Below are 26,459 nucleotides of genomic sequence, written 5' to 3' on the forward strand. Positions count from 1 at the left end.
ATCAACACATTTCCTAGAGATCCTGAAAGGCTGCACCACTGCTCAACATTCTCAAAGATTATTTCCATTCTTTGCTATAAACAGCTGTTTCAAAGGCTTGAAATAAAACTAGTTTCATGTTGGACAACTCCATTGTTTTCCTGTGCTGGTTTGGATTTTTATTTGAGGATTTCTTTGCAATACAGAGAATAAAGGATTGGAGGAAAAAGACTTAAAGGAGGAGGGGAAAAAAAAGAATAGGAAAGCTTAAAAACTAGAATCAGCAACCTGAGAAGTTACTGGAAAAAGGAAAATAAATGCAATTGTAAATAAAACTCTGCTTCAAAACCTATGCAGAGTACTAGATACACTTACACTGCTCTATGCTATTTGAATAGTTCACAGTGTTATACAATACTTTAGATACACACATAGTTTTAAACACTTCCCAAAACACATTAAATCTATTTCCCTTTTTTTAATACAAGTACAGTTTCCACTGCATACAACATTCTTTTACTCTGAATATCTTTTTAAAAGAATAATCTTGCTTACTTAGCTTTAAAACATCAGTTCTGTGAACTCTCTTCCAACTTGACTTACCTACCTCACAGAGAAGCTATGAGGATGAAATGCTTGGACTGTGCTTTGAAGCGGTAAGTAGTCAGTATTGCAACTCAGTGTTTTGGCAGCAAAGCACCCTTACATTCCTCATATCCACATCTCTCCCGCATGCTCTAATAATCACCTTTCTTCCCTTTCCTGCTTTCTGTGCGTTCTGGCTGCTGCAAGACCCCATGAGACCTCGAAGACCTCGTTTCCACAACTCTACCACAATGTTTGCACAGATAAGACCGGGTACCAAAAGAGCAGCACTGAAGTGGCAGCTTTTGCAATCCGTAACACTGATGAATGGCAGGCACAGACAACTGAGCTCACACAGCACAAGGTCTCTCAATCACACGGCATGGAAAATTCAAGCACGGTTAGCAATTGTCACACAAAACCCCAGTCATTTTCCCTAAGGCAAAAACTACCACCCAAAAATGGATTTTAAGTGACCTACATGAAGCTGATCGCCTTCCAAATCAGACAGAGAAAAGGCAGACTTCACAGCTACGCTTGGGCATAATCCTGTAGCACATTCCTGTTTTATGGCAATAGTATGGCACTCAACTGAAATATCACATACTTCAGCAAAATGGTGATCAATGTCTAAGTTTCCTGGATCATGAGAATCTGAGAGATGAACCCCTTAAAACAGGCCCTTGTGTGGTGCTTTACATCGCCCCTCTCAAGTATACCATCTCTCAAGGGTCCTCAAAAACTTTTATGAACATCAGTAAACACATACTCTTGACCTGACTTCAGAAGTGTAGCCTCAAAAGGAGTGCTTATTTTCCATCACTTCTCAAACACTTAAATGAAAACTGAGGTCATCCAAATACTCGTACTATGGAGATAGTTGTCCTTTTCTTTACCTGTTTTCAGAACAGCTACTTAATCTCAAGGCAATTGTCCTGTAAGTGGATAACCTTTGTGTCCAAAATAAAATTGAGTTTAAATTCTCAAGGGATGAACAAGCAAAAATAAAACTCAGCGTAAAGCCTGCTCTGTCTTCATAGAATAACCTGCCATAATATGCCCACTTCTTCAGTAACAGGTTACTAAATTACTTCTACATGAAAAATGATTCGTGCTTGATCATGAGTCTGGTTCGTATTACATACTGCTGTAGACTTTTACCATTTTATGGAGGACAAGACCTCGTAGTACTAGTCATTCTCTACCACCCTGCATTCCCAAGCCAGGCAAAATGTAAGCATAAACCAAATGTGCTCTGTCTTCTCAGCAACACCTACTGCACGGTGCAGCTAATAAAGCACACTGACTAAAAGGTATGTGATTTGCGTTATGAACTTCAGATGGAGCTCTGTAAATCCATAAAAGAACATGTTTACAAGGGACTGAAGAACAGAGGAAAGCAGTGAAAGCAGCCTCCTCCTTTACATTAAGCCACAGGCCCTTAGCCTATCCCAGCCCTTCTCCCAGAAAGGGAGATTAGCAGAACCTCTCCTACCACTTCCTGAACTTACTCTGAACTGCCCTTTGATTTTGTCCTCAGTCCAACAAATGTACCCACAGGTACCGCCTGCACCTGCACAAATCCTTCCCTAGGAAAAACAGCAATAAATAATTAGGAGGTTTACAGGGTCTCAGCACATACCTCTGTGGTGGAAGATAGCCACAACGTAAAAATAGCAAGCAGTCCCAGAGTACCAGCCTCAAATCCCGCTTGGTTCTCAAAAGAGCCTTTAACATAGATTTTAATGCTTACTCTAACTCAGGCTACATCCTTTTAGCTATCAGTTGCCAAAAGTTTAGTTGGAGCTATTCTGTTTTCACCTTATAATGAAATTAAGCCCATAGTAAGGGCAGTCTGATGATAATACTTCTAGCACAGGCAAGTCCCATGCCTGCAGCTTGTGTATTTAAGACAGAACAAAAACTCAACTTGCAGGTTAAACTGCTTTCACTTCAGTGAGCGGGCTGCTGTTTGTCTTACCTACATGTAAAAATAATTACATATTTAATAATTATTAAAATAATTATTTTATAGTTATATTGCCAACAGCAGGACTTTGTATTTTTCAAGAAAACCTAGATGCCAGCTAGTCTAATTTAGTTTTTAATCACAGCAGTAAAGTCTTACTTCTCTGAAACAAAGTGCACACTACAGCACATCCTCTCATTCTTTAAACAAAAAGAATAAAATGGTGATCTTGTATTTGCCACGCTGTGGAAAAATGTGAAAACAAGACAATTATCCAATTCACTGCAGACAGAGTTCAAAAGAGCACTCTAGGGCCAGTGCTCTAATTTTTTATATATATATATACATACACACATACATATATACATACACATACATATACATTATACATAGGCACACATATATATACAAAAAAAATTATGAGCTGGTCATTTACGCTTCCTCCTCCCCAAGGTAATTTATCATCAACAGTTAATAAATAGCTAGCAGTCAAAACAGTGGGAATCTTATTACATCAGTTTAGTGCACCAAGAAAGGTTATTTTTCATCTTGCTCATGTGCAACTAATTCCAAAAGTAGGTATGATGGTCACTAGTTTCACTTTTTTTTTTTTTTAAACAAACTACTTTAAAGGCCAGCTACGCTTATGTTTCCCAAAGGATATAGTAGCTTGAGTCTCCATGACTATGGTAATAGGTTATCCAAAGAACAATTTTAAGAGGCATACAAGCCAAAAGTGGTATTTCAAAACTGTATGCTCTTTTATAAATTAACTATGGTTTTAGGATAATTCAAACATTTGTTTCCTGTTATTTTCACTGAAGTACACTATCAACCCCAAAAATGGCCTGTCTTACTCTTACAAAGTAAAATATGCAACCACAAGAGTCAATTTTGGACACAGTCAAACTGGAGTTTTAGTTAAGCCCAAATTAAGCTGCAACTCTTACTTTCCATCATATTAAGATCTATTAGGGAAATCATAATATAAGATTAAGTATGAGGCATGTATTTACCACTGACTTCAAAAAACAAAAAAACAGATCTAAAGGATTGGTGTTCAAGAGAGCTGCCAATTTATTTTGACTAAAAATTAAACATAGATACAGATTAAACTCAAGTAAGAGCAGTCTTCTGCCTAGTGAAGGAACTAAATCCTCGCTTTGCTGCATTCACTTCAGTCTCGCTGTATTGAAAAATGTAGGTTTTAACATCAAAAACAATAGAGAAGACATTTGCTACTACACACTACAGCAACTTTCAAAGGCAAAGACTATAAAGAGATACAGTGAAAAACAAAAATAAAAAGGAAAACTATCCAATATTTTGTTGCTGGATGTACCACAGTAAGATCATTACTGCCTGCAGTCTGAAGGAAGGTGTGCCTGCAAAGGTACTTTCCACTGTGACTAGCAGGTATGGGGTGCAATAGCCAAAGAATTGCAGCCCTCCCTTTACCATGGAATTATGGCTACCGACAGAGGCACCCAGCAAGCTGGAGGGAGGAGCAGAAGGTTGCTTCATCGTTTTCAATTAAGGGACTATATGCAAAACTGCTCTGTTCTTCCAGGTAGTTGGTGTTATTCATGCCACAACCGCAAAAGATGAAAGCATAAAATGATGCTTTATAATCCCTGCTAAAAACCAACAAATAAAATAGTGACAGCTCCTTCAAAGGGAAAGAAGCCTTGTGGTTTCGTTTTACACCAGCAGGGAGCAGTGGTTAACAAAAACAGTGAGAGACTTTTTGCTTCCCAATGTTATCTCCTGTTAGTAAATGAAGGATATTCAAAACGGTTACATCAACACGTTTAAAGACAGAGTTTGGTGTGCTTCTTACATGCATCTGCTAAAAAGAGGTCTGAATACTAGGTTAAGAATTCCTGGGGGTGTGTTTTTAAAAGGCTAACTCTGGCTCTACCGCTTTCACTGTGAAAGCTATCCAGTGCTAGGGAGAGGCTCCCAAAGTTAATAATTGAGTTGATTTATAAGCATGAATACAAAAGGAGCCAAATTAATTCAAAATGTTCAATCTCTTGTTCACCAAAACGGACAAAAGTATTCTTAATCATTTTAACACAGCAGAACTCCATTAATTCACAAGGATTGGGGAAGACTGCATATTTGGGGGATAGGAGAGAAAAGGGAAATTAACAACTAGCAAAGCAAATAAAATGAGCATAATATTACAGAAATGCCTATTTACTCACTTCAGACTCCAATTTTGCATCATGTTTAAGAATCCGTATGTATGATAGTCTATTAAAGTAATAATGATCATGTTTATATGAGAATTCACTAAAACCCCTATGGAGGAAAAAGAGTCACTCACCACGTTGTAATAGCTTTTGTTAATTGCAGATGTATCAAAGCCTTTAGGTGGACTCTTCAATGAACCTGATTTGGGGGAGACCGGTTTTTCTGAAATATAAAATATTTTTGTGTCAATGGGGTGCAGTTTTATAGCTCAACACTAGAGGTCAAACAAACTGCTTTAAAAATATTTATCAGACAATACAGTGAAAATAGCACATCACTGAGAAACATGCATACTTGTGCTTGAAATTATTGGTAAAGAATCAAAATGGTTCGTATGTTCACAATGAAAGAAACTCTAGCCTCAATGAAGGCAAGGAGAAAAACTCCAATTCTTTTTTCCTGGAACCAGAAAGTCAGTTAATAAAATTAGCTTTTCCAAAATTATGTTTTAAAACAAAACGTTTTTACAGACTGCAATAAAAAAACCCCAAAACACAGGCATTTCAAAACACTACTTGCACTTCCAAACAAAAGTAGTATTAAGTTATTATATCAATTTAATTAACTCTGTAAAAGCAAGTGACCAAAGGCTGAACATACCGGAGGTGGGACACTACATTCAGTCTAGTTGAAATAGAGAATCAAAACACTATACAAGTAGCGAAGTGACTTACCAGATGCCTATCACAGAAAAAAACATCTTTTAAAACAAATGATGGTTTTTTTTGTTAATGAAGTAAAAATTAAAAATGCTTATGCATTTGGGGGGGAGGGCGGGGGGGAAGAGCCCATCATAACAATAAATGCGATCCTTCCTAGAAGCCCATAGTGAATCTACCCCTCAGTAATGCATGCTCTTCCTGGAAGGACAACGTAAGTCTGCAAGATTAAAACAACTCTGAGAGTTATCAGAGTGCTGATTCCCAGAATGGAGAGGAACAGAAAACACACTCCTAAAGCCTCCCCTCTCACCTTTACCATTCCTCTAAGTCAATCACAGAGAAGTAAAGATGAGGGTAGAAACAATCAAAAGCATCATGCTGCATGCTGGAGAAACAGCAAGTGAGATTCACAGCATCTATTTTTGACCTTTCACACTGGACTTTGCACACAGCCAGCTAAGAATGCTTGTAAGACTACTTATCAGGACATCAAGGTGTTTTGGTTTGTTTTTTTAAATAAGCAGGCTGGTCAAATATGCAAATTTTAAATAAGCATTTGAGTAATTTGTACACAAACAATAAAATGGCAGATTGTCAAGAAAACAAAACAAACAAAAAAGCCCAATGAAAATAAGAAAAACCACACCAAAAAAAAAAAACCCAAACCACACCTTCCAAAAGTTTTACTTTTATTTTAAAAGCAAGCTCCTGTTTCAAATGCGATCTAATAAAGTTATGTGAATAATTTAACTCTAGTTTACCTGATGCCTCAGACCAGTATGAATAAATTACGCAAGCCTCACATAGAGACCCGCCTTTCCAGGAGAAACCCGGTCAGCCAAGCGCAGGGCTAGCCACGGGAAGTCCCCAGGGACAGTAAGGCTGCCCAGGGCAACACCACCCGCAGCAGAACAGCCGCTGGGTACTGCATCCTGGGTAACCGAGCGCTTCTTTGGGCCGCCCAGTTGCGGCCCCGTGGATGCTGCACCCTCAGGCGAGCCGACGACAGACGCAGGCCGCCCTTCGGCCTCCAGGCCGGCTGGACCTGAGGCTTTAGCGACCAGCCGGGCAGGAGCAGCTCAGGCCCCGAGAGCAGGCATGCGGTATCTTTGAGGGGATTTTCTCCGCACCGGAGCTCTCCTTGAATAAGCTGTTCTAAAAATAAAATCTGGTCTTAAAACCGCCAAACATGGGCAAAACATTTCACCTTACCATGTTCCGAGATGACAGTAAAATCCTTCTGGTTAATACCCCCCCCCCGAACACCCCCCTAGTCAGCTATAAGCTGACAGACAGCACAAAAACCATTAGCCCCAGCAGTTATTCCACTGGGAACACCGATGCTCTCGGCCACCAGCCCTGCAGCACGCATGTGCTCTGCAATACAGCCAAGTAATTCCAAATGACAAGGACCCCTCCCATCCCCTTAAAACAAAACCATAAACCTAAGCAGATTTGTCATTAAACACTCACTGTGAAAGCAGCACCTAAACTCATATTGTATTTACAGCTACTCATATATTTATATATAACGCTACTCATTTATGGGAAAATAACAACTTTTTTCTTCGTACTGAATGATGAAAATGATAAGGTTTACGCAAACTTGGTAATTTGCTTTCATTCTCTATGGAAGCTCTTGACTTACCCTAAAAATTATAGTGACTTTCAGGTTCACTAAATACCTAAAGGTTTATTAACCATGTGCCAAAAAGCATGACAGGAGAAACCAGAGTTATTTAAGGAAAGAGGTAAATACTTGTCACTGAATTTTGCCATAATACAGATGTCTGACACTTGTTAATCTGGGGGGAAGTTGGCTGGTCATAGAACTCTGGCTCTTCTTCCAGCTATTTTATTATCTGAAAGCGTGTAAAAATACATCTCTTCCCCTAACTTTTTCTTCTCCTAAGCTGCTGAACAAAGTGGGAGATTTTTTTCTGAAATATATAGTCATGTATATTACCAGCTGTTCAGCTGATTCAGTTATCCATCAGCGAGAGATGATCAAATTCAGATTTAAAAACAGGACACATAAAAGAATCACACATTCAAGTCATTTTGCCTGAACAGCCATAATCAACATTCAGCTTTTAAAATGCAAAGGCCATTTCTATTGTAGAAACACAGAATTAGACACAACAAATCAGTCCAGCTGTCTATCATGTCTGGTATTCTGCCTCCAAGCACTGCCTTGTTTCATAAGGAGGAATAAGAAACAGTCTTGTTGCAATTAACTTATTGCACAATGCATTACACAGAAGAAAATCCTGATCTTGCATGTAAGAAATTGCTTTCTTAGCATAAACAAAGGTGTTATCTATTATCCTTCATGAGAGAACATTGGAGTACTTTTGCAAACATACAACATAATTCATTAAACATTTCAAGCAGGTGTCATCCCCATTCAGCATACTGGGAACATATACAGGTCTTACAGATCCACAGGTTTCTGAAACATTAGCAAAACCCTGGAACCTTGCCCACTCCAACATGTAAGCTCTGTTTCTCAAAGCACTGGAAGAGTGACGTGAGCCAGACACCAAGTTTTCCCATACAGAACATTCTTCCCCTCTCCTTACTTCTCTCCCAGTCAAAGTGAATCCATTATATTAACACTGAAAGTACAACGAAAACACGCACAGGATACAATCAAATCCAAAGCAAACAGGCTTCTGCTGAAGTACTGGGAGAGACCATGTCCAGCTGATGACTGAAAACAAGAGGTAAGTTCCCACTATCAGTTTCTTTCCTGATCAAAGCATTACGTTCAACTGCACCCAGCTACACTTGACAGTGCTTTGAAGTGTCTAGTGATAAACAAGATAGAATCCACTTAACAGATCATCTTTGGGTGGAGGGTGAGGTTGGCACAGGCTTCTTAACATGATTCTTCCAGCACATAATTATTCTCAGTAGAATCAAAACAACTTAGAGCAGCTGCTTCTGTAACCTTTCCCGAAGCAGTACATAAGATGCCACAAACTCTCTAAAATTAAGTTATCTTATCCTTTACAAACATCTACCTTTTTAAGTGTCTGTAAAAGGAGAGATCTACCCAATCTTTCCGCATGTTTTGTTTCATTCTATTTTCATTAACATGCAGGTATTCTTTTACTTGCCTAGAAATTGCTTGTCATTCTCATGTTCTCTCCTATCTCTCTTCTGTCATGTCTCCAGCTTGTCATATTCACCAAGAAAGCATAATGGAAGAGAGGCTAGGACAGCTAATGACACATTAATTTCTGTGAAGAATTAGAATAAAGTTTGTGACATATCAAATGTCATTTTTCAAAGCTATATTCCCTTCTGCATAATCTCATGCCACGTAAACTAAGTATACTTCGATAAAACCCAGCAAGTGACCATGTGATTTTTTTAAAAAATCTGATTAACATCTGACAGTAGCTGAGCAAGTGCATCCCATTCTGGCTAACCCCTATTCTCTTCTTCATATGGGAACTCTCAAAACCAAGTCTGCACATCTCTCTACTGTACAAGACTGAAGCAGCAGCAGTGTAAGAGACAAGACTCCACCTACACTTTCACCCCTCCCTCCTCCGTTTTATATAATAAAACAACTCAATAAAGCCACGCTGTCAAATATCTAACAAGTTCACACAGTATAAATCTTTTACCCTTTGTCATGTGTAACAGTATGGCAGGATGAAAATAAAGTCCTCTCATTTCAAAATCCTTCCTGACTAGCGATCAAAGAACATTAAAAAAAGCAAGATGTTACAGTTTAAAAAGGGAAATGAAAACACACGCACAGGGAGGAAGAGAGAAACGGACCATCTTTTTGATCCTTACAGTGTAGGCACGTACCTGAAAAGAAACTACTATTTTTTTTTTCTTCTATTTCTAAGTTTGATCATAAGTACTACAATTTCAGGCAAATCCTCAGGGCAGGGCGGAATAACACACTCAAAAGCAAAATAAAACCCATTTCTATCTCAACCAAATCTATTTCCCCAAAATAAAAATATTTTGCCATCGCCTGGCCTAAAAAAGTAAATGCTGTGCTTTGCTCAGTAATTTCAGTATCTTTCCTACAAACATTCATAGCTCACCTCATACATGTATTGGCATTCTGTGCTAACATTAATCATTCTGGTGTAGCTAAGCAGGCAAGTTACAACATAGTATACATGGGCACAGCTTTGCTATGTTTTAGTTACTCCGAGATACCTTATCATGTAACATGCTCTGCTTGTGCAATGTATGTCATTCAGTTTCCTTTTCTTCTGAAATCTTTAAAAAAGCAATGTGGGTAAAGGCAGTTCCCATTACTAAGCAGCACATCAAAATTTGAGCATTTATTTCCTTCATGGCAACTCTTTCATACAGCCACTATTCTCAATTCCCTCTCAGGAAAGATAACTACTATTACATCATAATCTCAGATTATCCCATGTTTTTCAACTTCTCCTTCTAGCTCCTTCTTCCTTTCCTTGAATATCTAACTTCAGAGCAACTTGACAAGCTAAGATTGCAAACACACAGTTATCTGATATTACAGTATATTTTAATTTAGAACAAATTCTAAATTTTAATTTAGAACAAAAATCTATTTATCTAAACATCAAGTGTCTATGAATTTTGTGAGAATTAAAACAAAAACACACATACAGAAAGAACTTCTTTCCTTTCTTCTGTTACCCAGTTTGCCAAAGTCAGGTTACAGCAGACTGAAGGCACTTGTTTAATCAAACCCACCATTTCCCAGGAGCTCTCCAAATAACTCATTATCAAAAATGGTAACACACAGCCTTGCCTGGACCGAATTTCTAACTAGCTGCAGTATTTGCAGCCACATTTGAGAAGAAAGAAGGGTGGAGTCATACTGTCGATGCCAGAACATTTTACAGCGTATTTCAAAAACCTGTTAGATGTCCAGGATGAACATTTTCTTTATAAAGAGACCTTAATTAAGAGCAAGTATTTCAACAATTCCATCCCGATCTTTTTTCAATCAATTCATTATAATGCTGACAGAAAACACATTTTGAATTTAAGCTTGCAAGACAGCAAGTTCTACTAGCTCATTTTTAAAATACATCAGCGGTGGGGAAAAAAAAACCAAACAAAACACTTGTGTTGTAACCCCATGCTTAAAGCATAAAGACACTTAAAATATTTCTGTTAAAGTGAGGTACGTATAGTTGCCAGGAAGTTAAGAAAGTCACAGAATCACTGAATCATTAAGGTTGGAAAAGACCTTTTAAGATCATCAAGTCCAACCATCAACCCAACACCACCATGCCCACTAAACTGTATCCTGAAGTGCCACATCTACATGTTTTTTGAACACTTCCAGTGGTGGTGACACCACCTCCCTGGGCAGCCTGTTCCAATGTTTGATCACCCTCTCGGTAAAGAAATTTTTCCTAATTTTTTTCCTAATATCTAGTCTAAGCCTCCCCTGGCACAACTGAAGGCCATTTTGACTACCAACTCAAGAAATGTCAACCAGTCTAATGAAGACTAGCAAAAATGAGCAGGAGCACAGGAGTGCAACAGAGACTGTCAATCCACACACACAACCTAGATGAAACTTCTCATGAACAGCCACCACAGCCATACAGGTAACCTCGAGCTTTGTGGTAAACAGCACTCACTACAACTCCTATTACAATCAAAGACAGCAGAACAAAGGAAGTCCAACCTCGGGACACAGCGGCAATGTGCTTCGATACAGGAGGGAGGAGAATTATAGAAAAGGCCTCTCTCGAGCACCTTCAACAATACCCACAAAGCAGAAATCAGTTGACAATAGAAATTTTCATAACAGATTTTGTGGAAACAACTTGAGTGTGGGGGTGTGCCTCTGTGTGTGTGTGTGTGTGTGTGTGTGAAGAGCAGCAAAATGAGAACAATGAACTTCAAGAATTCAAGAAGAAATCAGTAAACCTAAAAAAACAGGTAAAAAAAGGATTCCCACTACTGACAATGTAAGGGGAAGAGACTCGCAAGAACAACAAGTCCATTAAAAATTATGGGAATTGCAAACAAAGAACAGGAAAAGTATATGCAAATTGATACAATCAAGTATCACAAATACTACAGTGACTTCAAACACACAAAAAGAAGAGAAAGTAACTAGAAAAAGTCAGGTCACCAGCTGAAATACAAGTAATATGGACCTAAGGGTTGTAACAACACAACATTCCATAGCATACATACATCAAGGGGGGAAAGCTGATGCGCAACTCAATAGGGAAGAAGAGTTATCAACAGACATCAAGAAGCTCTTAATACGTCATACTTCCTTCTACCACCTGCCCATCCTCATTATAAAAAGGTCAACTTCAGACAATTCAAACACATATCTGCAAAGGCCCAGAAGCAGGTTAAAACTAGTATTTTGATAAATTAAACATACCTGCTGTGCTGATTTGGCAGTAAGAAAACTAGCAACATCCATGTTTGAAACCAGAGAGGACAAGTAAAGTTCCATAAAGTACTGGAAAAGGCCAAACACAGTAATTGTCTTTAAAAAGGTGGAGGAGAACAGAGAAAGCTAGAGAGCTACAGTCACTTTAACTTTGTAATAGTCAGTAAATTCACAGAAAACAAAAGCAGTGAACGCAACTTTCTCAGGAAGGGAAAAGCACAGGTACATATTCCCTTCCAACTAGAAGCAACTAGGCATGAGAGCACTCCAAGAATGCAAGAAGTCTCGCAGAAGCCAGAAGGAACAAGACCTTATAGCACAGGGAACAAACCTACACAGCAGAGGGAAAGAAGAGCTTAGCAGAAAACTTTTCTGATGGTGAGAAGTGAAAGTTAAACCAGGGACTGGAAGTAGTTCATCTCAGCCCCCGGGAACTGGACAGGGTTGCAAGGACTGGCAACAATCAAACTGTACTTGGTACTAACCTTAGCCCCACAGATTGCTGGCTTTCCTATTTAGGAGAGTTAGTTTACCCAAGTGAAGTATTCTTAAAAAACCAAGAACAACCTTAATTTCATTTGCTCGCAACTTTTGGTTCTCATCTGTTCACTGTTAAAAGCTGCTTCCATTCTGGAGCCCACATGCTGACCCAGGTTCCAGTTTCAGGAGTCAGAAGAGATCAAAACTAATGCAATCCAAACAAGACCTCTGCAGCAATGTTGTAAATGAGTAACAACGAGACAAGATAGTCATCACGGCTGAAAGAGACTGCTACAACACTACAGGCAAGAAAAAACAGGCTTCATGGTAATCCACATCTGAGAGATCTCTGAAGAACATTAAAGCTAAGTTTTACATTGTGACTATGCCTAAGAGGATCTAGTTGAAAATGACAAAAAAGTTACAGATCTAAGACTCTAGCATTCTGCAAAAATGGACTGTAGGTAGCAAATCAAGGAAGAAAATAAGAGGAAGCAACCAGAGGAGAAAGAGTAAATTGAAAAATAGAGTTTTACCCTCACAACTTCAGTTTGCAAATCACACATCTGTATGGCTGCCTAAAAAAAGTCATGCCAATAATGTTAGCATGGCCCAAAAAAGACATGTGTTTTCTTTGGAGATGTAACAAGGGAAAGAGTAGTAAAGCCTGTCAGAGAGTCCCTGGATAGTTTTATCCTGCCAGGTTTATCCATCCCCAATCTCTGAAAGCAAGCAGAGACGGGAAAGACACACACACACACACAAAAAGGAGATGTTACCCACTTCAAGGTCCTGGTGGATTAAAGAGCAATGTTAGTTCTGATATTCAGTCATGAAGACGGCATTTGTAGAAGGCACTTTCACTGTTAAGAAGTTCAAAATATAACTTCAGTGGAGGAGTGAAGCGTGTATTAAAAAAATTTGAAGGCACATGAACAGTAAAGGAAAATCACAAATATTTTATCTTTCAAAAACTGTCTCTAACTTTTAGTAGATTTTGGCAGAATCAGGGATTTTTCCTGTGTGTGTTTGCTTCTAAGTAATGGGACATGTTTATAGAGGTGTAGTACGTTGTTGAGTTTGCGGATTTTGTGTTGGTTTAGTTTTTGGTTTTGTTGGTTTTGAAGAGATTTGCAGCAAATCTCTCACCACTTAAACCCAAAGCACCAATTCAAAGTATGTCACAGAGCCAAAATCCACGGTTCTAGGAATTCAGGGCACGGAAGTCAGAGCAGCCCAGCTGTGACAGAGACAGGGACACAGACAAGCAAACAGAATGGAGGAGTTTTCTGCATGCTTACTGTTAATTCGAAAGTCCTAGACCACTCTATACAGCAAACTGGGGTGGGTGAGAATGAGCTCCTGAGCATTAATGATTGCTGTGAATGAAGTCCAGTAAATACAGTCAAGCTTAAACAAAAAGCATTACAATTTTTAATGAATCAACCAACTATCAACCTCTACCCAAAGCAAGAATTTGTGCAAATATGCTCTCCTTCAAAACTCACCATTTGATTTTATTTCTCGTACGTAGTTACTTGGAAACCACCCTGTTTTGCCATTTAGAGTTCCTTCCCACCAGCCTCCTTCTTCCACTCTTGTGACATGAATAATATCTCCTTTTGAAAAAGAAAGTTCATCTTCATTTGTCTGTTGAAAATTAAATTTTGCTCTCACCACCAACTGATGGTTGCTGTTATCTGTCATGTCCTAGTAAGTGAGAATACAAAAACCAAAAAGATCATGTTAGAGATTTAAACAATTCCATGAATAAAACAGAAGTATCCATAAAATGGAAATAGCCTCTCCTCCACACATGTTTTTACTCTAAGCATTTGTAAGGTATGATTTGCAATTTCCAGTATTTCTGTCATTTTTAATCTATGGATTTGTATCAGTCCGGGCAGTATATCGTCTTATTACAGCACCTTCAAATCAGAAGGGGGTAACAGAGCTAAAATGAGAATCATCCTTACTCCTCCCACCAAAAAAAAAAAGTTCTATTTTCGATATAGATCATAAATTGGAACTGCCTTTGGCAACTACAAAGCAATAACAGCTTTACATTAGAGAGGTTTTTTTTCTAAAACTTTCCAGGCTGGGAGGAGGAGGGAACTGAGTTGGGCTTAATTTAATTCAGGATATAAATAAAGAGTTTTCAGCTTAAAACTTTTTTTTTTCCCCCCTGTAACAGATCAGGTTGGAAGGTTCTATGCCTGAATGTACAAGTCTCCATGGCCTGCCAATGGAGAAGGACAGTGCTCTTCCACAAAACCTGTGAAGCAGTTATGCAATTTACCTTGAATAAACACTCACAAATCTGCATGTCAGACTTGCAGGTGTCCATATATATGTGCTCAACCCCTGTCACAGATGTGGAGGTAGATTATTGCTCTATGGTAACAACTAAATGTTAATACCTACTTAGAAGTTTATCAAATTAATGATGTTCAAATTCATCTTTTTTTTTCCTCAGATGTCAATTTTGAATATCTGTATCATTTAAGCATTTCATAAGAGTTAAGACAAACTTTTATGCTAACAAAGCTAAATAACTGGACAGCTTCAAATAATTCAAATAGAATCCATTGCACTGGAACTGAGAGAACAGGACTACAAATCATGTCTCTATCGTAAGTAGGGATCAATAACCATATTACTAAAAAAGTAACTTAGTGAGAAAATTACTATGGAAGCAACCCTAGTCAGCTATCCAGGTGGCAGAATTTCACCTACATGTTTGTCTATATAGTTGAGATGATTAAATTGTGTACTACGTAATGTCACCGGGATCATATAACTTGTCAGCTTCATTCATATCCACAGCAATCACGTTGTATCACAACTCAATTTAACAATCGAATTTAGTGGCTGAGAAACTGTAGAAAAATGAAGCCAAATGCAACTTTGAAAACATGCAGAAAGCCCCAAGATAATTGTTGGATATTGTGGCTTGCAGTAAGATTTTCAAAATCACATTTTCAAACAAGTGCCTCTGCCTTAGTCCTCCACTCGTACATCATGTGCTTTCATCCACTATGACTGCTCAACAAGAGAAATAGTTTTGCCTTAGTAAATGCTAAACAGCCACAAAATAAGCAGCAACATTGCATAGTGACATCAGCTACAGTCTTTTTACTCTGCTGGAATGGCTCTCCAGTAGAGGAAACTGAGTACAAATTTGGTGAGAATAGTTCCAAACTGATCAAACATCAAATCATCATCACAACAGCAAAACCATACTAAGAATTTCTCAGGTTTGGCCAGTAGCCCTCTATCCCTCCCTTCTCTGCTCCTTTCCAACTTTCTGCAGAGCTGCTCAGATCACCAAAGTGATAGAAATACTTAAAACTCTGATCACTTCAGTAACCCAGCTCACAGCTAGTCCCACAAACAGTTGCATCGGCAAAACTGAGTGGGTGGCAAACAGCAGCGTGGGAGCTGGAATTAGTGGCCTAGGGCAAGAACTTACAAGAGCTCTGCTACCAGAGAAAATAGATCCAACCACACCTAAAAAAGCTTAAGCAGAGCACTGCGTTTAAAGTTTCACATAGCAATCATCACAGTTCAAAACAGCCTCCTTCAAGCATGGAAAAAGCAGCTTACAGTAGGGATCTGAACCCTCCTTGCAAACCTTTTAGTCACTAAGAGCACCTTTCATCACAGTGAGTGTCAATACAATATTCTATCCTGATTTTAGCTGTGCTATAAACCAACTGCCCATACCACTCAGTTACCTGAAGGCTAGTTGAAGGATTCACCTTGACACATAACAGAAAAGAGGAATAACTACCAATACTGCCAACATGAAAAGTACCACCTTTGCTGAGGTTTGAATATGCTTCAATCACCATCCTTAAACTCACAGACATGGAGAAATAAGATTTTTTCACTTTGGAAAAGCAAGTCCCTATACTGAAAAGGAAGAAATAAACCCAGTAAGATACTGCGTATGCAGACAACATGGAGTGGTAAGTGAGGGGAAAAAATACTTAGAAGTCCACAGAAAGCTGCATGCATTTTGGAACATCATAAGAAAAGCTGCAAAAATAGAATGTCACAGGTTTGAAATACAGAGGTGAAAGAGAGGAAATACAATTATTTTGCTACACTAGTGTTTACCTATAAATCTTGTTAAAAGAAAAAAAACAAAACAAAAACAAAACACAAACACAAACAAACAAACAAAAAAAATCACACCACAGCATGTTTCATTTCTTCTAGAACTTACCAAACTCCGATACTGCCCCTGAAAGAGTTTTGAAGTTCTACTGTGTAAAGACTGGGATCCCAGAGAATCGAAAGATTTTATCCGATGAGATGAGGGACGTGCGCATACAGAGTCACTGCCCAGCCCTATGTCTGTAAGAAGGGAAAAAAAAAGAAAACATTAGAATTTGAGAAATCCACATGTAACTTCTGCTTACTTCTGTAAAACTCACGTGCTTAAAGCTAATTCAATGTATCTGTAGTTGCCCAATAATTCAAGATTTGAAAAAAAATTAATAGTATAAATGATGTGAAATCCTGAGACACTGGCAGCTTCTTCCCCACACAGACAAGAAAACAATTTGAGCTGTTTAGGAAGAGGACAGTTTGGGTTGTATTTCTCCATTCCTACTCACTACCAGTCTATTTAAAGGTAATTAACCAGCATCATTTTAGCTAGTGGCCAAGAATTTTGAATGCATAAAACTTGCTTGAAGTAAAGCCAGCCACATCTGTTTCTTAGCTCTTCCCCCCTCCACCATCTCCTCCTCAATTAAAACATTCCTTCCACTGTCTTTCTTCCTGTTCCTTTGTCTCATCCCTTTTTTGCCAACTAAGCTATTTCTTCTTCTTTGGAGTGAGGGGCAGGGATAGGAGTAGTAGAAAGGAAGAAAGCTGCTTGCTGTGAAAAACAACCCCCCCCTTTCACACCTCTCTGCTCCTTCGTTTGTGTCTACTCCGAGAAGCACCCCCACTTGCAAGACGTTCATCCGAAGGGCAGTGTTAGGTGCTGTCAGGGTGCCACCGGCACCCCTGTGGGCTGGCAGGCATCGAGGGTGTAGCAGGGCAGGGCTCATCCCACCGCCCCAGCCAGGAGCAGGGCAGCTGGGGCGCCGGGGCAGCCCGAGCCCCCGACATTGGGCACCTCCCTGGGGATGGGGCACCGGCCCGCCCATGGGTGGGGTGTCCTCATGCAGATTGGCAGGCCACAGCCAGACAGGGGCTGGGCTGCACCGAAAGTGGCTCCTAAGGGTCAGTGCTGACCGTGGCCTCCCGCAGCGCTGCTGGGCACCTCTGCCCAGCGTTATGGTGGGGCAGGGGTTGCTCCTGGCTGCATCAGCTCCCCCAAGCCTCACAGCCAAACCCTCAGGAAGAGGATGCTCCCAGGGCCCTTGCACAGGTGACATGTTACAGCAGACAAACATTGCTCCTTTGCACAAGTATGGCAAGCCATCCCTTTTCCTCGTGTTTTCCCACACACAAGGAAATCATCCAGTGAGCATCTGAGCTTCAAGGAGTCCCAAAAGTAGTGCAATATTTTCTGTCCTAAACTTCGATGTTTTCACTAAACTACATGAGCACCCCAACTGCTCTCCTGGATTTCATGCCTCTGTTACTCTTCCCCAGGTGCATCTTTTAAAGTGAGTCTGTCATCCTTCAAAAATCATTATATTTATAGGGGCTTTTTTTGAAGGATATACACCTTAGCCAAGTGTGCAATATTAGAATTATTCATAGTAAGTTGCATATTTTGTACGGATAGTATCCTTACACACTGAAGTCATAAAAGACCTCACACTTTGTGAGCCTGCTTTCCTAAAAGCATTTGAAGGCCACTGTATGAACATAAACACTGGTGATTCTAGTCCATTACAGAAAGAACATCCATCTTTGTTTTCACAGACTGCCAGGAAAGACATGAGACTAGATCATGGGCTTCTTTACGGCTTAATTATTAACTTTATGGCTAATTCTAATGCTCCCAAAAAAACTTTCAAGTTGCCATAACTGTGAATAACTAAGAGAACTTAAGGGTTATAAGTAGCCTGAAGCACCTCCATGTCCACTTTGCTGTGTTCCCTATATGCAGTCAAGTAGAAGAACAGACACACCACCAAATCCAGCATTATATCTTGACAGAGTTCACCTAGGAAAACAGGATCAGGTTTCTTCATGGCAGTGTGTTCCAGCCTCTGGGCAACCCTAAAACACACTACCTAGACATTAAGTGTGGGCCAATTCCCAAAATTTTCTAGTGCACAACAGTGGATCTAATACACCAACACAAGAACACCTTTTGAGTTTTGAATTAGAAGCTGCATGTGTCTGAGCTGAAAAGAAGGAAAATTATTACAAACAAATCACATGCAAATAGCAAGTACTTTTACCAATAATATCTAAACACTTTTAAAGGAATTTGAACTTTTGATAGCTTAAAGGCTTGCAGATCCCATGTATCTATTAAAGGTTCCATTAAAATACCAAATAAACATGTTCAGTGAATTTCTCAATGGGACTATTGTCACGAAAGAACTTGACTCTGCTGATAAAAACCCAAGAATCTTGACCGACAACAGAATGTGCACATTTGACAAATATTAATTTGGTAGATTTCACAGAAGCTTCACAATTCTACCCATCCCTCCAAAGGTTTCCAGGGTTTGTAACACCCTTTCTTCTTCTCCTCTGTTATCTCATGTTCCCTATATCAGCTCCTCTCCTCCTATCTGTCTACAAACAGCAACTGGTACCTTGATCCTACCCATCCTGGACTTACAGAATTTGATGCAGTGTGAACATATGTATACCTGAAATTCTTGCAGACCCACATGGGGATCTGAAAGCCATCTTCCAGTACTAGAGGAAGGAGATAAGAGTCTAAAACCCCTTCTACACAGTCACCCAATTAAAAAAAATTGTTTGGAAGAACAGTTGGTCAGGAAAATTTATGCAGCCCTGCTTGCTCCTAGGAATGAGGCAACACCATAGTTCACATGAGGGTTTGATTTTTGGTTTCCATACCACATCAGCCTGTGTCCTTTCAAAGGCCAGCTACAATGGTGGCTTTTTGATGTGGGTATTAATCTATTGATCTCTGGACCAAACTGACACACTTTTCCTCCCCTTTAAAGGCAGCTATGGTCAGTGTACAGCAGCTTTAAAGATGTACTGAAACGGTTCACATTTGCACTTGCAGTTAAGATGAAAGGCAGTATCTTCAACTGGTCCAAGTAGCTTCCAAGTCATCAATGGTATTACTCCACACCCATTCATTAGAACTAAGAATTTGGTTCTAAAGCTCACTCCTAAGGGGTGTTTTCTGATGCAAGGAGAAAAAAAAAGCCACAAAAAAACAACCTTGTTGTAATGGACCAGAGCAGTATTATAAAAGTGACAAGATACTTATCATATTACTGTTAAACGAAATAACACTGATCCACTACTGACTTTTCTATCAGCTTCCTTTTCCTCCCCACATAAAAATTGACAAGCATGGTGCATTTTTAAATAATATCTCTCTCTCACCAGACTCTAATCTGATGATCATTACTGGAAATTGCTGCTGACTATGTAAAGCCCCAGCATAGAGCAGCAAAAAGGGCCATCAATGTTAAAATTTCTTGACTGTCCCAGGGTTCATTTGACATCATTTAATTTAGTACAGCCTCACCCTACAACAAAGCATGGACACCTCTCACCTGTGTGCCATTTCTACAGCTCTCTTCCCACCCAAAGAACTTGCTTTGTAACTTCTAGCTGCTACCTAAGTGAAACATGTGTGGATTAAGGGATCTGAGATGTTTGCTATCCTTTTGTTACTGTCAAGAAAGGATGGTGCTGGGGAATGGGGGTGGTGAGGGGACAATACACCAAAAACATTGACAAAAGTGTTCAAACATGAGAATGAGAGTGTAGGGCAAAAGCCAACTTCTAGTATTTCAAACTGAAAAAAGGAAAAAAAAAGAAATGGGGCCTTTTCCTAAGAATTCTTGCCAGCTAAGAGGTTCAGTCTTAGCTCCACTGCAAAACTTCTTTCTGCAGAAGAGAAGAGAGAACATAGAGAGGCCACTGCCAGAGCCCTTAAAAAATGCAACAAAGAAACTTTCCTAAAACACTGCACATGTTCATTTTATCATGAGTACAGCAACAGGTAAAAATACACATTGATGCAAGTTGAAGGTAAGGTAAGGTAAACATGCAGCAGGCCAGAGCAGAGTCTACTTACCTGCAGTCACCTTATTTAAAGCCACGAGAGAGCTGAGAACTTTGCTGAAATTCTGTCCCTGATACAGGTCATTTGCATCAAAAGTCTGAAAACAAAAAAATACACAGTAAGTCATAGAAACAAACCTTTAAACTAAGCATTTCTATGCTATCATGCAAACCATGACTGTAGAAGCTACTGCCTGATCAAGGTGTCTTTCAGTGGCTGTCATGGACCAGTAAAACTGTGGGGTTTTCTTCCTCTTTAAAAAAAACAAAACAACTCACTTTAAAAAGTACTACACCATAGGTGCCACCTCCTTATTCTACAAGACACAGAAAGGCAGCATTCCTTAAAATTAGCGTTATTTTACAGAGAGTGAAGTTGCTGGATAGGTTAGATGGAGAATAAGGTTTGGGAATGGGAGGAATAAAGGCTGGGGGTTATTTTATTTTTATTTTTTTAACTATGGGGAAAAAGGTCCAAATCTCAAACTATCTTGTAGAGAACACTCCAGTAACTTTCAAATGCTGAGTGATGAAAATACACATCTGGATTTGCAGAGAGAAAAGAGAAGGGGAAAAAAAAAGAGACACCCATAATATTTGCCTGAGGTAATGGAAACACTCATCCAAAGTCTCATGAAAATAGCGCTCTCAACAGATTCTGCATAGGTTGAAAGCAGTCCCAGTATTCCCTTGTGCAAGACTAGAAAGAGGACAATAAAAGACAGCTATTAACAGTTGTTCCAACTGATTTAAGAAAGATATTCAGTTTCCTGCAGCGTAGCAACTTTTATCTACAAAGTCAGCAAAAACCTGTTTATTTTCCTGATAACAGACCCATCCCACAGGCACTATCAGAAAGTCTGTACCCCAGAAAGCAGCTTTCAAAGGCCGGAGAGGAAAAACCCATATTCTCAGGGGAGAAGAGAGGAAGGGACAAAGGAAAGCTGAGAAGAGAAACAGGGAGGTGGTTAAGTGCAAGAGAAGTGAAAATTTTCATGAAAGCTACCTAAAGCAACCACAGAAAGGACTCCCAGTCCAGTTGTGACTGGTTATGTGACCTACTAACAAAAGTAGAGCAGATTTGGGAAACATTTAATGACAGTATATTCAGCAAGAAAAAAAAAATCTCCCAAAGCATTCACAGTATTTGAAGTACTTGCGTATGTTAACATGCACATTTCTTCCCCTCAGACCAAAGATCATCTCTGGTCCCAGCGAGCAGCAGTTCTACCTCAGCTGTACAGCTGCTGACATCCCTCAAGCTCAGGTAGTATGTATACAGCTCAGAAGAGCAATGCCACAAAACAGATGCAAAAATCAAGCAGAGGTGAACAATAATATAATCCAAGCAGTTATCACTCACATAAGTCAAATAACCATTTCACCAAGTTTCACTGAGCTACAGAAAATTTAAATACTACTTTTGTTTATCTGAAGCTGTACAGAGTAAGGAGAGGGATCAGGGAATTGCCTAAATGTGAATTCTGTAGTTTTTAAATACTTCCTTATGTTTCAGGAAAAAAACCTATGTGCACAACAAAACATATTAAGCAAATAAGAAATCACCTAATTTTACACAAAGAAGCTAAAGATATGTTAAGTTTTATTTATAGTATAGTTTAAAATAGAGATAAGAAAAGATACAATAAGGTGACAGCAGAATACATAAAAGCAAAATCAGACCAGCGATAGCTTAACTACTGCTCAAATCGGGGTGGGGGGGCAGGGTGTAAATAAATTAAGTTGTTACGGAACAAGAAACCATCAGGAATGTAAAATTTTCCTTGTTAGCTATATGTTTATTGTGGTAGCTTTTAAACAAGCAAACGAAAAGTATAAACAGAATCACAAAATAATGGCTCTGAACCCCCAAAAAAGGAAGTACAAGAGACACGGGCACTTGTGCATACACCAGAACTGGATCAGAAAGGTACTACAGAGGAGAGATCTATTAGAAAAGGAATGTTTAAGAAAAAGGTTAGAAGCTATAGCTTAAACGTACAAAATTAAAAAAAGAAATAAAAATCCTAAATCCACTTTAAGCTCACCTTCATTCTGGATTCTGCTAGAGCCAAGAGCTCTCTGAAGCCAGGCTAACTGGAGAACAACAGGATGCAAGGACGCCTCGTTTCCTGCTACGCTGAGACTATAGGGGATAGCAAGAACGATTTGATTGGGTCATCCCAACACGTATAGTGCCATAAAAAAGCCTGTATCCAGGACACGCATCCAGTCTGCTACTTCACAGGAAACAAAACAATGGGAGGATACAAGCAGCATTTGCTTCCTTGCGATTTTATATAAAGCAATTCTGACAGGAAGCCACCCTCAGCACACTCATGGCCACTATGTTCATTAGTAGCATTTGATAGAGGGGGGAGATGACACCTTCCAGAGAGACCTTCTATCCTAACATAAAAATGTTTAAGAATAAACTAACCTAGAGAGATAAAAAGTGAGGAAAGACACTTAAATGCCCTAAAGTTGAGGCCAATTTGTTACGAACTCAACTACTTGATTATAAACCCCTTGTTTCAAAAAAAAAAAAAAAAAAAAACAAAAACACCCACACACAAAAACACACAACACAAAAAACCAATGCACAAACCCAAACACCACCAACAAAAAAACCCCACCAAACTCTCACATCCTTCTCCTTAGTGGAGGTTTGCTCGTTTCACAATGTAACTGAAAAAACTCTAAAATGAGTAAGCATTGAGATGCTTTAAGAAGAGCTTCTATGGCATTGCCAGAGAAAACACTCAACTCCAAGTTTTCAAGAGAAGTCTGACTTGCATGTGGACTATGATCTTCATTCTGGTATTTAGAGACAGATCAACTGTGAGAACTGACTTTAAATTGTATCTTGATGTGATAAAGACTCATTCAGTAACTTCCCTGTCACTGGATGACAAACATCCTCCCCCATACAACACCTTAAATTCTGCAACTGCAAGAATCAAGGCTGAATTTTGAGATCCAAGTATCAAGCAAAGTTATTTTTATGTTGCAAACTACTACCACTTAACAAGGCCTGCACTGTATTTCAAATCATGTCAGAAGTAAAACGTGAATTCAAACTTGCACGTGCTTAAAACAGCTCTTAAAAACCTGAAAATGCAAACACTCAGAAAGATTATTACCTTGGAAATACTGAGATCTGTCTTTTAAATATTATGTGACAGGCATTTATAGAGATGTTAAACAAGGTTTCGTTTTATGGAAAAATACTTCAAATAAGCCCTTGCTTTCCAGGCAAGCAATATTTTTAATTCTGCAGAGACTCCACCTGTGATGTTAACCCTCTTGTTCATCCAACCTTTATCTTCCAGCAAGACAGTCAGATAATACATTAGCCAGGATGCCAAGTATAAAACAGGCATAAGTCACATCAGATGAGGACCTAGCCAAGCCAAATCCTTTGCACAAACTATTTAAATAAAATACCTTTGCTTTTAAATGCCATAGAATTGACCACATGTAGGTATGTCTTATATAAGCATTAACATAGAGCACACCTATTAAAGACAGACCAAGATCGTATTAGGAGTTTTACACTGGAAACACTCTGCAATTTATAAATAGTTAGCTGGGAATCAGTGAACATCAAGCTTATCAGGCTTAGTCCCATATTATTATCCCCTCTTATTATCTGCCCATTTTCCCATTCTTTAACATCTTTCTTACATTCCTCTGTTCTGTCCTGGATTTCAACGTCTGATACCAATATCCCAGGGACATACTGTATTCTAGAAGCAGACCAGACCAAACCGCCTAATAGCGAGGGTAACACTATACGTACACTCCAGAGCACACTGGCCCTTTCTGTCACAGGACACTGACTGCCAAAGCCTGCTCATTGCCTACCCCGTCCCACAGATTCTGGCTTTCCTTTCCACACTCCCACCAAGTCCCAAGAGACAATCCTGGCTTTCCATAACTATGCTTGCATTTTTTGCCCCTCAGATTTCAACTGGCTGGTAACGTTATTGATAACAATTTCATGACCTCTTCCAGCTCATTAATGAAACGTTAAATAACAAGGTTGAGTACCAATGGCAGCAAATACAACAAGGTGTACATTGGATGGACATTCCACATTTGTAATTGTAGTAAAGCCTATTAATTAGCCAGTTTTTAAATTCAGTTCTTATGAGCCATATTGATTTTTCCATCACCGACATGTCTTAAAGACCAAACAAAACGCCTTAGACATCCATTTCACCCACATACTGGTTGTTCAATTACCAAATCCATCCCTTCATTTTAAAACAAGGCTGACCTCTGCATGCATCTGTTTAAACTTCATGACATTCAAAAGACCACAGTAATACATTTAGCTAATTTTAAGTCATCTAAACCACTAACCCTGAGTGGATGGAGACTTCTGTTCAAACAGTGTTTATGATCTAACAGCAATAAGCAAGTAAAACTAACATAGGAATGCTCGTCCCTCATATCGCTGCAACAACCAGTACCTACTGAAATTGGAAAAACATTGACTGAGGAATTAGTGAAGAGAAAAGGACATTAGAAAATAAGGTTGAGAATATACCTGGTGAGAGCAGACTAAGGCACGCAGTAAGCTTGCAGCAGCATTCTTTTCTTCAAACCATCCATTTTCAATGCCTGAAGTACCTTTTATATTGTTTTACTCCCCCCTCTAGTGCATTAAGTCAGAAGTCAGTTATGGAAGAAGTATTTTTAAATTAAGGTGTTTCTCCTAATAAGGCAAGGTCTACAACTGAAGACATGCAAAAAAAAAAAAAAATCAGGGGTGGTTCACCTAGGCTTCAAGACACACTTTTTCTTCAAGTGTGTCTTAACCAATCTTAACTTACTTGCAACCTTAAACCACCAGAGCATCAATAAGTCTGTATCTAACAGTCATTCTGAGAAAAGTTCATATACTGGCTAAGAGTGAAATAGAAAGGCTTTTCTTAATAAAGATTTCCTTGCTAGACTAGTGCCCTGAATATACACAGGTAGAGTTTTCCCAGTGGATATTAACATTCTAAGCATCTGTCTGACAAAAACAGATGACAGCTTTCTGTACAGCACTGCAGCATAAACTGCAGCAGCTGAGGAGATGACTTATGAGCAGCCCAGGCATCTGTGCAGCACAGATAGGGCTGTCGCTGCTAACCTCGCCAGTCAGCCCCAAAATAAGCTGTAACCCCTTAGGCTGTGTGTACTAAACTGGCAGGACGCTTTCCAGCTCAGCTTGGTGGCCTAGGGCCCCTAGTGCAAAAGACTATGGGAACATTGGCTAGCTCACCCGGAGGAAATGAAAGGAAATGAGCAGGGTGGCTTGGCAAAGCGCAGCATGACCACGTACAACGTGTCGCTCCACCTGTTCCTAGAGCACAGGCTGCGGCATTTTTGGCCACGAGAGCATGAATAAACAAGTGGTGAGAGGAAAAAAGAAGCAACTCACGGTTAGAAACAGGTGACCTTCTTGAAAGACACTAAGAACCTCCAACATCTCACTTCGTTGTGCCACCACCCCAGGGTATTTCTCCCCCTAGAGCAGCTGGCAAGGGGAAGCCACAGAGGCCATCCACAGTCCACCTCAGGTGATGCCACCTAATACACCCAAGCTGGAAGAATGATCCCATAGGTAAGCCTACATGCAAAGCACAAATTTCTTCATTTATCCTCACATTAGGTCAGTTGTAAGTGGTGCTGAGTCTCATTCAGCTATTATGCAGCAGCTGTTCCTCGAGCCATGAATTATCATCTGAAAGCTGCGGCAGTAAAAGGAGAGATAAGAAAAGCAGGGAACTATGACAACTGAGAGAGAAGGGAAGGGGAAGAAAAGAAGAGATGATTACAAATGTTCTGGAAATCTCTATGAAGCATACTGTTGCCCAAATGTAGTAATGCACAGCACAAGGGAGGGCTAAAAAAAAATTAAGTTCTGTTT

General features: G+C 39.4%; 1 protein-coding gene across 1 annotated transcript in view; it reads right to left on the reverse strand.

Moving 5' to 3' along the window:
• Positions 1-26,459, reverse strand: part of ARHGEF7 (Rho guanine nucleotide exchange factor 7) — a gene marked incomplete at its 5' end in the record, with an annotated part of 125,600 nt that overhangs the window by 52,771 nt on the left and 46,370 nt on the right. The window contains 4 exon segments of the mRNA XM_082009239.1: positions 4,866-4,954; positions 13,840-14,041; positions 16,563-16,693; positions 20,547-20,631. Coding sequence (XP_081865365.1) covers positions 4,866-4,954; positions 13,840-14,041; positions 16,563-16,693; positions 20,547-20,631 — 507 coding nt within the window.

This window comes from Phaethon aethereus, assembly GCF_964289735.1.
Source record: "Phaethon aethereus genome assembly, chromosome: 1".
Classification (NCBI taxonomy): domain Eukaryota; kingdom Metazoa; phylum Chordata; class Aves; order Phaethontiformes; family Phaethontidae; genus Phaethon; species Phaethon aethereus.